A 13,212-nucleotide genomic window follows, 5' to 3' on the forward strand; every position below is an offset into this window, starting at 1 on the left:
AGCAAGGTAGGAAGCATTAGATACCTTTGCAGAGCAGGGGAATGGAAACCTTTTTTTCTGCCTGTGCAAAGAAAACATTGGAGGTGTGATAGGAGGAGATACACAGTTAAACAGCACCCTGGCCACGTTTAGAAGTACCGATTAGCAATAAATTTTAATGATCAAACTTGCAGTAATAAAGAGTTTTGGAACAATGAGCTAAAGGATAGGGGCAAGATGAGCATCGGTGATGAAATGTAACTTCACCTCCAGCAGTATCATTTAGCTTTCCAGTATTGTTTTGTGCTATGAACATACAGTGATGTTCATAATAGCCTCAGACTGTGTAAGTTCATAGAAAAACCTTGATATGGCACGAGCAGAGCTCTGAGACCTAACGAAACTGATGGAATTCAGTGGGTGCTGGGCTGGGCTTATAGGGAGTATTTGGGATATAAATTAGTGGGCATCATAAAAATACTTCTTTTCCTCATCTGTGTTCATATCAGCTCTAAAAATGGTAATGCCATTAAGAAGATAATAAAGGCTATGTGAGAATATCCTATTTTGCTATGGTAGTGAGACATTCAGGTTTGAATGCATCTATGGGCAGTTTATCCAGGTTACCTGTAGAGGCTCCTGAGCTAGCTCCATCCAGAACCATCTCAGCTCCAGATGGGCACAGCTCTGCATGGATACAGCTCAGTTGCTCCCAAGCCCTGCTCAGGTGTACCCCAAATTAAAGTAATTTGAAGGGTTGCAGCTCCTAGGTGAGTAAATCCTATCAGACCCATACAAGGAGCAGGCAGAATGACCCTAGCAGGTCTGCACTGTGCGCTCAGAAATGAGGGTATGTAAGTCTGACTTTGAGCCAGAGCTAAAAAGTCTGGCAAGACCTTCACGTACAAATGCAGAGAGGCAGCCTGGCTTCTGCACTAATAAACCCTTACAGAGCCCACGGCAGGGAGAGTGGGTCACTACAGACACGTTTGTCTGGCTTTAATGGAGATAGCTCTGGTTTGACCAGCCTCATTAGTGACTGAGCACTGGCCTTCTAGATTTGGGCTGGTCGTATGTGTAATCACTTGAGTAGCTCTCCATCATATTTTCAATTTTCTATGTTTATGTCTGTGAGTTTGCCCTCTGTTGGAGATATCACAGGCTGCCATTATCTCAGAAAATAGAAAGATGGCTATAAAGCCATTGTGCCATATGCGTGGTTCTTCTTTGGCCATAAGGGCACACTGCTGAAAATTCAGCAAATAGATCTCTAATGAAAAGGAGAAACTTTAAAAAATGAATCACCAACATCAGCAGAATTAGTTTAATTCTGTTATTTTCCTGTAATCCATAATGACACAGGTATTATTTTTTGTGGTTTCTTCGCTTTCTAAATTTAAATTGGAGACTATAGGTTGAACTGTTAAAATTTATCCCACTGAAAGACATTACTGAGTGAAAAGAGCCTTTCTTGCAGAGCTAGTGGATGCCACCAATACACTACCACACACTTCTGACTTTCAGTCCAATCCAGCTTCCACTACAGTGTCATTATATATCCTCACAAAATTCCTCCTCAGAAGGGCGCTGTGACCCATGCAGTCAAGAGAACTGCAGAAGTCCTGTAACACCACCAGCACTGATGTTCCCAGGACAGAAAACGCAAACGTGAGGGGTTAGCTAACATATTAGGCTCTGCCCAGAGCTGAGCTGGGGAGAGCCATCCCAGGGACCATGCACCAGGGATGGCTGAGTTACTGTCTCCTTTCCACAACTGAAGCAAGCTGGAGTACGTCTATTTAACTCCTTTCCAGTGATAGTACCTTATTTGTGACTTACGTAAGTCCTCAGAGTTGTACTGGACTGTGATCTAACTTGTGCACAGGGGAAAATGTGCTCCAGCAGGGTGTAAGGACATTCTCTATTTTCACTGTTGACACTTCACTGCTAAAACACCTGGTAAACAAACCTTTTAAAGGTCATTTTACTGCAAAAAATTCAGTGAGCAGCCATTTTAAGAATAGAAGAAACTAAAAAATTAATTAATAGTGTTAGCAGATTTGTTTTATTTTAATTCTTGACTGTTATTTTCCTATAAAACATAATGGCACTGGATTTATTTTTAATGGTTCCTTTTCTTTGCCTATTGTACTTATCCCTGCACTTTGTACTGCTTTGGGGCCCGTTCAACTGAAAGGCATTCACTACAATGGCATTTTTAACAGAATTACAGTGTACATTAAGGATTTATTTTTCAACCAGCACTGTAACTTATATCAAGCATAACACTTGCATCTATCTCTCTGACCAATTACATTCATTTACTGTGTGACAGTACTTGCATTATTTTATTTCCTCTCCACCAAAAAATTTAAAAGGCTTCCCACAGTTCAGAAAAGCACACAATTAATGCAGACTGTAATTTTGAGTCATTTATTCCTTTTTAGGGTTTTTTTAATACAGTACATACCATTATCTGCAGTCTTCACTCTTTACTTGAAGACATTTCCATAAAAAAAATTATCTTTCCTCCCAGCTTTTTCCAAAATTCCCTTTATGTTGCATTTTATAGCACTGTATTTACTGCATTCTAATATAGTTAATTTCTATTCAACAAGCTGAATAGCAAACACTGTTAAAGTGGGAAAATCAGTGGTAGATTTGGGAAGTGGTACAAACACCAAAACACCAGCATTGTAGGAGCTGTGAACCAAGTCCTCAGCATGTGTCAATCATCTTAGCACAGGTTCATGGCATTCAAAAGGCAATCAGTGTTTCTATGTGTAAATATGAAAAAATCCAAAAATTCATGAATAAATAAAGTATGTGTTTGACAGCTAGTAAACTCATGACACTTTATCCTGCTCTGTTTCAGTTTGTGCTTTTGATGACAGAAGCAATGCTATTCCTCAGACAAAACTGGGATACTGTAAAAAAGAAGATTATCTGAAAGAGGAAGACCTCACTGCTGGTAGCTCTGGAGAGCCTTTTCAGTGGACAATTTGAAAGCCTGGGATCAAGCCAGGTGCTCTCCCATCACCAGCTGATACTTTCCATTCAGTTCCAAAGAGCTTTACCAGTTTACATCTGGATCTACCAAGCTTCACCCTCCCATTTTTCTCTCCATTTCTATGCCAGACATTTTAAATAATATGGCAGCACTATACAACAAGCTGAGAAAGACAGAAAAACATCATATTCAGTTGAAATGGAGAGATTATCTTTAGGAGAATGAGAGTATGATTTAGTAGAAAAGGAATGTAATTGCAGTAGTTAAAACTTGGCTAGAACAGATGTTAACCTTACTCTTTGCAAAGTCTCCATGGGTTTGTACTGGTCCTTGAAAGTCACTGGGACCTCAGTTTTGTCTCAACTGACATATGGCACTTCTGCCAACTCAACATCTCATAATTACAGTACATGTCTAAATATATTAAATCCAGTGTCAGTTTTTTCTCAACAGATCTGTAATTTACAACCTGTGACAGCGCATTAGCTAATTCTAATTTAGAGTGATTTTTTTTTCATGTTGATGGGGGGAACACAGCTTTACCCAAATGCAAGACAATGGCAGAGATTTTCAGGGTTGCTGTAGGTAAAATATTTTAAGTGTTTTACCAATACCCCCAAATAAACTTTTTCATTTTAATAAGTATACTTAGTTTTAATGTGAATAGCAATTATATTTGATATAATTTTTGGACAAAATTGTCTCAAATAAATTCCATGCAAAAATAGAGAGGAAAAAAGCAGTGAGTATCAAAAGCCAATAGTGCTATACTTTTTTACAAGGTCTGATTTAAATTTTAGAAATTTCTAAGGAAAAAAAAAAGGAAGTCAAGGATAACAAAGATTTCAGTTACAAAACAAACAAAAATTTTAGCTAGTTCTAGCCACACAGAATGATTTGTATATGCCAGGTCTCCTCTGCAGGATGAGATCTCTGGATTTGACTGAACTGATGTCTCATAACCATTTGGACCACAACACAGGAAACTTTGATATCTTTGGCCTTGGTGAGCAGAAGTTAAGGGAACCAATTACTCTGTCTTCTAACTGTGATTTCAAGATTTAGCAATCAGTGAATTTTGCATGTTGAAATGTGTTTTAGTTACAAATGAAACTGCGTAGCCCACTCCTCAGGGAAACTGGAACAGTGCATCTTATCATTATCCCGATTGGAATTCAAGGTCAGGTACAAAATAACAATTCCTTTTGCACTGTGTCACCCAGAGTTCAGACACTTACAGCAGACCATAACCCATTTGCAGCAGGACCATGGGGAGATAGTTGTCTGAGACATGTCTATGCCTGTTTCTTGTAGGAGCTCAGCCGTGATGACCTCTCAGGACTGTGGCTTTCACTTGGGTTTTGCAAGCAGGAAAAAGCCAGAAACGACAATCTGAGCAGAAAGATTAGATCCTGCTCTGAATGACAATGTTGAAAAGCAAGATTAGCTTCACAGAATACATCTGAGCAGAAAGCCTTGAAATACAAAGGAGTTTGCTGGGCTGAGGGCCCTGCCATGGGTCTCCCCAGCACTGGATCAGCTCCTTGCCCATAAAGCTGGATAAAGGAGGTTATATTATGTTGCTATGTAATTCTGCTGCTTCTTGCAGCAATGTCACTTACAGACACCGTCCAGTCTAAATGTGTTTGGAGTAGCCTTGGCCCCCTGATAGAGGGGACTCAGCCTCTGGGAAAGAGATCTCAATTTTTCCTTTGGGTTGTGCCATCACCAAACCACTTCCTATACCTGGGTTGTAGAGAGATATGAGTAAGGCGAGCCTCAGGCTCTGGGAAGACCTGTTCCCTCTGCCTGGCCCTAGAAGTTCCCAAGGATTAACAGCAATCCTATCTGGCTCAGCAGAAGCAGAGAAAGTTTGAGGTATGAAACAGAGTTTGAAGAAAATTGGTTTGTTTTCGATATGCCTGAAGGAATTTTCTTGCCCTCACCATTTCTGAGGCTCTGTATGGATGATAAGGAGGTGGGCTGCGGTGGTCCAGCTCAGAGGCAGCCCCAAGCTAAAGAGGGCACCATAACATTCCCATGCAAAACAGGGATACTGTGTGATTATTACTGTCCCTTCAGATCCATATCAGGGCCAAAGGCTTGCCTGCCCCTCAGATCATGTCAGTATATATAGAGAGCTTTACCAAACACAAATACACACAAATACAGTGGGGATGGTAAGCATTGCTTCTCTGGCTCAGATTGTCCTAGCCAGGCTAATTTTGGATCCTATTTTCAGTGCTGGGCTGAAGATAATCTTCAGTTCCCAGGCTGAGGGCAGTGCTCCATCACTGTCCCTGCATGGGGCAGCCCTGCCCCAACTGCTTAGAGTCCAGATTTGCACGCTGGATGGAGAGCAGGAGAGGCAAGCACAAGTGCAAAAGGGTCATATAGCCATACGGAGGCACAGAGCTGAGCTGAGCAATCTGGCTGTTTTTTGCACTGTCTGGCAAACACCAACAACTTCAGATGAAGTGAGAGCCCCCCCCCTTCTCACCTGCCAAGTAAGTGGTATTTCATTATTGACCTCTGTTCCTCAGTCCAACACAGATCTAATGTGTTTAGAAAGCCCATTAAACCCTCGGCCTTTCTGATACCCCATGGTAACAAGTGCTCAGGCTTGCTATTCATGCACGTTGCTCTGTCTCTTGAGGATGCATGCACAGAAGTTGCACTCCCATGTGTATCTGATCTCCTGTCAGGCCATCTTGCCTCCTCAGTGTAAATGATGCTAAGCTGTGAATTATGATTTTAATTCATTTTTACACTGACATATCCCAGATTCAGATACATATTCCAAGCATAGCTAAAGCAATAGGTTTATCTAAGGTTAATTACATTTTAAAAATACTATAGCTGCACCTAACAAAAGTTGAATTTTCTCTACATTCAAAGGAGACTTAAGCATTATTGGCAGGAATTCTGTATAATTTGGTCTTTAGGCAAGAGCAAATCAATGCATCATTCATTTGCTGGAGGAAACCCTGTATCAGTAGCAAACAATAATATGATATTCTGCTGCACTGTGTATTGTTACTGGCATTTATGAGCGTGTTGGCTAGTATCTCCAGAAGTCAGCATTGCTCCTTCAGATTTCTATATAGCATATTAGAAAAATCAGTTCATTTTTTGTGCACATCTTCAGGGAATCAGCATATGTAAATCACAGTATTCTAGCCCTGCTGTAAATGTAGCTAAGTAATCAGTCTAGGGGAAATCAATAATCAGGATCGCATCTGTTAGTCTATATAAAAACATACATATACACTTGAAATGGTTAGCATGTTGGTGACAAAAAAAAAAATCTTTTTTTGTTTCTTTAAACTTAAAGAAAGCTTAAAACTACTGGTGCACATCATGTGAGTTCCACTCGCTGAACTGCACAGTGCTTTCAATTCCCACCAGCATAAAAGAAGAAAAAGGCAGTCAGCACCATGTAGGATATGGTTCCACATGCTGCATGGGCAAATAGGAAGGAATGAACCCTAGTTTATATCATTCAAAATCAGGTGAAGTGTGTTCCAGAAATAAGATTTCAGAGTTAAGGGAAGGAAGAGAAAGACAGATTTCGGCTATATGACTTCTTATCCTTTCCAACCTTATGCAGACACTATCTACTAAGAATCCCTTTTGTTGCTGAATACATTTGCAGAGCTCCTAGATCAAGCCTTGGCAAGCAAACTGCATGCTTTAAGATAATGTACTAGGGTAATTATCTAAGGAAACTGTACAGTTAGGTTAATTCAGAAAACTGACAGTGTAATTTTAGCTAAGATGTAATACTATCAAACAGCTATCTATCTGACACAGTTGTGTAACTGCTGGCACTGTTCAGTTGCCGGGAAATGGAAAATTAATCCATATAATCTGTTCATGTCATGCCATACTGAACAAACTAAAGAAGCCTATTTTTGTTTTTGTTTTACAGATTTATGCTTACATTCTATCTATGAGCTCTGATTAGAGTTTTTCCTACAACTGCTACATTTGTAGGATTTCTCTCATGTTTCTTCTTCCCTTTTGTGCTCTTGTACCTTTGAAGCCTTTTCTTTGGATAAGGCATTTATAATTGTCACTAGTCGGGTTTATCTCCTCTACCTCACTGCCTGTTTTTATGAAACTCATGGAAACTTGATATTTGCTTGTTAAAATTGCTTGAAACTGGCTTGAGACAGGCAGACACGTGCACGCGCACGTTCGTGCAGAGTGTATACATCAGCCTTGTTTTTCTTGAAGCCAGTACAGGAAAACGTTACCAAGGCTGTGATCTCCCTGCAGTTTCAGACCCCCACACTCTAATTTCAAGCAATTACATTAAGATAGCCCCTATTATTCAGCATATCAACTCTTCCACTATATTCAGTCAAATCTGATATTACTGAAACGTTTTGCAGCTTCTCTTCAACTTTCCATCTTGCTTTCTACCCCTATGCAGCTGTCATGGCTGGAGTAGCTAGAACAGGATCTCATCAGTTTTAGTTCACTGTCAAGAGCACTGCCCAGTGAGCATGGGCAGTTGCACTGCCTCACCCCCACTGATATCAATAAAAATACCAACAGGCTTGCAGTGACTTGTGCCAGTCAATAATCTGTTTAGTGTGTAGCTAATTTAGGCCATTAGAACTAGTGTACTGAGTCATACTGGTGATGCACCTAGGCTGGTAATGCTTCTGGTGGCATTTAGCTGCAGATGTTTAGGAAAAGAGGATATGTGTATTATACACAGAGCATGAAGGCAATGATCCTTCCCCTAACTAGTCTCCCGAGTTGTCAGCTATTGAAGACCTTCATGAGCTGGACCATTGAGTTTAGCAGTCACCAGTGGATCTATCTTTTGTGAATTGGTCTAGCCCCTTTTTGAGCCCCTTTGCATTTTCTGTGTCCACAGTGAATTCCTTTGTAATGGTTACACAGGAGAAGCTTCCTCCTGCTTGTTTTTAGCTTGCTGTTTTACAGTTTCACTGGGGGCCACTGTTTTTGTGCTAGGTGAATAGAGAAGAATTCCTCATCTGTTTTCTTTGTACCATTCAAGGTACTTCTAGCCTGTCTCCCTTAGGAGCTGGAGAGTGTAATTCCTGTTCACCTGGAGGCCACTCCATACCTCTGCTCCTGCTATTTGTCCAACCTGTATTTTTTCTAGTTCTGCTGTAACATTTTCTAAAAGGACAACCAAGCTTAACACAGTAGCCAATATGTGGGAGCACCACAGATGTACACAGTAGCATAGCAGTAGTTTTTATTTTGTTCATCTTTTCTACCTTGATCTAAATCCAGCAAACCCACCAAGTATTTAAGAAACCTCTTCCACTGCAAAAGTGTCCTTCAGTGGCACATCCTGTGAGTTAACTCTACTCATTTGGCATCTGTGTGCAAGAATGAGCATCCTATTGTCTTCACAGAAAGTTTTCAGGTAAATCTCCACATCCCTGTTGCCCCAGTGAAACAGACTGGACTCAGTCATTCTCTTGGCAATATGCAAGACAGAACAGATTCCAGCTCCCCTAGTCATCCCTGGGCTACAGGAGGAAAGAAAAAACAGGCTTTCATCATTGGAGTCAGCAGATCTATCTGAATCCACAGAAGGAGCAAATTTACCTTGCAGGAAAGTACCACTTTACACAGCTTTCACTGCTGGGGCTATCCTTTTGTGACAGATCTAAACAAAATCAGCTTCCTTGAAAGTGGCCCAGTTAGAATTGGAGACAGATCATTCCACACGATATCGGTGCCCTGGCCATACCTAGGGAAACCAGGTCCGTCTTTGCTGCCTGTCAACACATTTCTTTGTTTCTGTTTCCTCTGGGAAGAATCATTATGTTACTGATGAATAAAAAAGCGCAATAACAGAGAGTCTGAGAATTTGTAAAGAATGGCACCTTTGAACTGAAGGTTAATGACTTCACTCTGCTGTTCACTTTATTCCCTAAAAAAAAATTCCTTCTTGATCAGACAATTTTTGTTTTGGAAAATGAGCTCAGCCTTCTGCTGACTTCATTGTATTCATGACATATGTTAAAATTCTGTGAAATATAACAGATATTCTGTCAAAAATGAATTGTCTCAAGAGTTACTGCAAGAGATGGACCTGAGGAGAATGGTAACAAAACCCAAAGGAAGAGAAATGCTGTGGAATGGGCACGTAAAAATGGTTAGAAAGTGGTGACTTACAATGACCAGACCAAAAAAACAGTTGTGATTAGTTAGGATAATTATATTTCCCTGTGGAAAGACAGGGGCAATCTCAAGTACTGTGTAGAACAAACAGACAAATCTGGGTGTTAAGAGGAGAGAAAGGTAGCTGCACGTGAGGGGCTGCCTTTAGCAATGCAGGGCAAAAGGAGCTGGAGATTATTGCCCTCCCATTGCAAACACACAGCAATGCTGAATGGAGGCATGGCATTGACAGTCTGCCCGATAGCAGCTTTTTTTCCACTCATTCTGCATGGGTACAAGCAGCTGTAAATAAGAATACAAGATGTAGGATGGGAAGGATACAAGCCTAAAATTAATGTCAGTGAATTACAGGAACATCACAACTGAGGCACCCAGCTGTTCAGCTTCAGGAAAAAAGGTAATCTTTCTCCTCACCTATTTTGTCTTGGTGCTGGTGGAAGAATTCCTTCAATTGAGACTGCTATCACAAATGAGAGTGTGGAAACAATTTCCCGTGTAAGGCAAAACAGACTACTAAGTGGCAAGATCATTTTGCTATTTTATGAATGCAGATTCAACATACAATTTGGCTGTCTGTCTTGTCTCAATATAAGCCTCCCCCTTACACTTGCATACACAAATAAAACCGCTTTTGCAAGTGCACCGAACCTGAACAGATTTTTGTAAGTGACATTTTTAAGCTAGTAGTCCCTGCAACTCCTTGCTAAATCAAGAAGAAAGAACAATTCACTTTTGCACTTTTAGAAATACACTTGGTTGTATAAAATATGAAACTGAACAATGTGTGTGAGGAGAAATTTGTTCTAATTGTGATGGACCATCTCTTTAAAGAAGCAGGGAGGAAGAGAGTGCATGCTGCTTTGTGTCTTACGGGTGGCCTGTTCCCCCCGATACAACTTGTTGGGGCTAGATCCACAAAGATGTGGAACAGCTGCTGGAAACCAACCCTTCCCACAGGGCTGCGGAGGCACGCACCCACTCACTGTCACGCCAAGCAGAAGCACAGTCAGAGCGTGGTTGCTTGACCCACAGACAAAACATTTCAGGAGAGAGATTGAGGCAGCTGTTGCTCACGTGAACTTCCAGTGTTGGAGCTGGGTCATGCCACAGCGTCCTCCCTGTCGCTGCTTCCTCCTGTGGCTGGGTTTGTGTGCAGCCTGAGGGGCTAAACCCACTGGGTAGCACGTACCACATGGGAACCCAGCAGGGCCAAAGCCCCTCTGTGGGTCTAGCTGCTGGGAGCTGCTGGAGCTCGAAGGTAGGCCCGCGTCCCAGAGCCCAAAGAAAATCAACAAGTCCGTGGGAAAACCCAAAACCTCTAGGCAGGACCTGCCATTTGCATTCTGCAAGTGACTCCTGCTAAGGAGGATTTCACTGCTGGGGGCTTACTTACAGGCACTTCAGTCTTTCAGTAAAACTTCCACCAAAGTCAGTCTGCTTCCCATTAATCGAATGGGAGTAATGCCAAAGTACATATTGCAGGAGTGCGTCTTTTGGGACTTCTCATGGTGATTTGCCCTAAAGGTAATTAATTACTTGCTGTGTTTAGCTTAGATACAGAAACAATCTTACTGCAGGGTTGTAATGTCTTTATGAAGAAAACTGACTGTAATCGGCTTATAATGCCAAAGACAGAAAGCAGCTTCTATTTTATTCTGAAATAATTATACAGGCATTTATCAGCTCTGTTTGGAAAAAAGGCTTATCAGCATGTTTTGTAAAACATTAATAAAAATTAATTTAGGGATACACATTGTTTCTAAATCCCCCACAGAATGCCCGCGTTCCTTGATGTGTAATTGAATGAGCATTTGTACTAATACAAGTCAGATCATGTGGACTAAAAGGGTTTGCTATGGCGTCAGGAAGTCATACTCTGAGGACAACATTCACTTACTTGTCACTGAAAATAATAAATGGGAAGTCCTGTTGTCCATCAAAAATAGGCATGAGTCAGTTAAGGAAAAAAAGGAACGGGATCTATCCGATAGATCACAGGCTCGGGCCCAAGAAATCTACAGCCCAATAGATGGTCAGGAACAGAGGACAAAAGATTATGGCAAATGTTTCCTACCTTTTGTTTCAGTTTGGAAACTCCGAAAGCATCCATGCCCTTGACGAACAGCTCTACAGATAGCCACAGAGGTTAAGAGTGTGAAGAGGGAGCAGAAATTCTCGAGTCTATCTTTAAAATCTCTCTCTTGTGTTCCACTTTTTTCAGGTTCCAAAGGGAACATTCCTTAGAGTCCACCCAGTCCTGGACACCAGCGGTACCTGGAAGCCACCAGTGCCTCGCAGCTCACGTGACTGTGAGTGAGTCAGCGCTACACATGGAGAAGTGTCTGGATCAGGAGGGTGGATTCCTGCCTGCCTCGGGCCAAAGCGCAGGCAAGGCAAGGGAACCTCCCGAGCTCTGGCGCAGGGGGCCCGGTGTGGTGTTTGCAGCCCTGCTGGTGCAACGGAGTCTCTTCCGTGGGCAGAGCTCATATGCTGTCTGCGGTGCTCCCTTTTTGCTGTGTTCATTTTTGTTTTATTACATACAGTGCTCAGAAATGGAATTGCAGTTAGATACTTGAAATGATGTTTCACTGCAGTCCAAGTGAGTGACACTGCTGAGAGAGTCTGAATAAGTGCACTGTGAGCTGATCCCATGAACATTTGGATTTAATTGGCCAACTACTGTACTCAGAGCGGTCTTCTCCTTTTCCTACTTACAGAAACAGAATAGATGGTGAAATACTTCCTTATTGTGTCCTCCTTTATCTAATTAGCTGATAAACTTAGAGGCCTTCAAATATTAGATCCAAGAACTCCAGATGCTTTTATTAGAGCATTAGCTATCAAAACACAGGGTAGAAATCCAATGCACAGACTCTCTACGGACAAATGTTTGTTTCCTGAGTCTTTTCAAGTAATGCTATTATTTAGCAGCTTTGCCACACTTCTGCCTATGATGTATTTGTAATACCACTGCTACTAGATGCTTGCACAAAGGTTTCTATTTGGTGGTTGGAAAGTGCCATTTGGCTTCATTTCTTAATCTTGGATGTCTTTCATGAGATCCCCGTTCACAAGCACAAGAAGCTGGTGGTTCTTCTTTTGCGTCTGTTCTCCTTCCCTTACTTTTTATTGTTTGGTTCTTTTACTTGAGATTTAATACATCCTTTCCCTGAATAAACATTTAGGCAAAATGGTTGGGATTCACATGGATATTACTGTAAATATTTGCTGCTCCAGAAAGCAATGAGGACAGTGTGGAAAACTGAGTATGAATTGGCAATAGAGTAATTAAAATCAGTGACTGAGTAACGCTGGCTCAGGACGAGGGCCTACTTCCATCAGAGAGGAGAACAGTCAAGTTTTTTGATTCAGGGACCATGTCCCACCTTCTGTTAGGCACTTTGTTGTGTGTAGATGATCTGTCTTAACATGACTCACACAGGTTTCCCAAGCTCATGTTTTCATACAAGCTACATCTATGCCTGGAGTTGATTTAAATGTAAAAACAACATCCACAACTAACTCTAAAAAAGCCAGAAAAGGGCAATGTACTTCCACTGTGTGGAAAACATTCAGTGAAGACTTCTGTTTCCTTTTAATGTTTTCATAAAATTTCATTTTAAAAGAATTATTGGAGGCTTATATTTTTCCTTCAAGTCTGCTTCCTGCTGAGCACTTGGCATCCTTCCCTGCACGCTGCGGTGCCAGGCTGGCTCTGCCCAAGAAGCCCGTGATGTGGACTCAGCAGAGTGGCCTTTGCCAGCTCCCTTCTCTGGAGGCGTCCCGGCCTTTTGGCCCCCGCCTGGCCTGCCAGGGCAGAAATGTGGGCACCCTCGCTCAGGCTAGGATAACCCGGGGGGCTTCTCCTGGGCCGACAAGGCAACCAGCACCAGAAGTTGCGCTGCTGTCTGGGGAGGCAAATGGGAGGCAGCAATTTGGCCAGGGCAAAATCCCACTTCCCACGGCCTTTGAACCCAAAGGATGGCCAGGCCAGTGCATGGCGGGACAGAGCTGCTCTGCGGCTCGGGGCTCACAGCAGCGCCGAT

General features: G+C 42.0%; 1 protein-coding gene across 1 annotated transcript in view; it reads left to right on the top strand.

Annotated features, from left to right (window-relative positions):
- The window catches only part of PTH2R (parathyroid hormone 2 receptor), a 124,201-nt gene that overhangs the window by 74,661 nt on the left and 36,328 nt on the right, over window positions 1-13,212 (top strand). The window contains exon 5 of the mRNA XM_064515322.1: window positions 11,388-11,475. Within this exon, the coding sequence (XP_064371392.1) occupies window positions 11,388-11,475 (88 nt within the window). The remainder of the gene's footprint in view (window positions 1-11,387; window positions 11,476-13,212) is intronic.

This window comes from Dromaius novaehollandiae, chromosome 7 (genome assembly GCF_036370855.1).
Source record: "Dromaius novaehollandiae isolate bDroNov1 chromosome 7, bDroNov1.hap1, whole genome shotgun sequence".
Lineage (NCBI taxonomy): Eukaryota > Metazoa > Chordata > Aves > Casuariiformes > Dromaiidae > Dromaius > Dromaius novaehollandiae.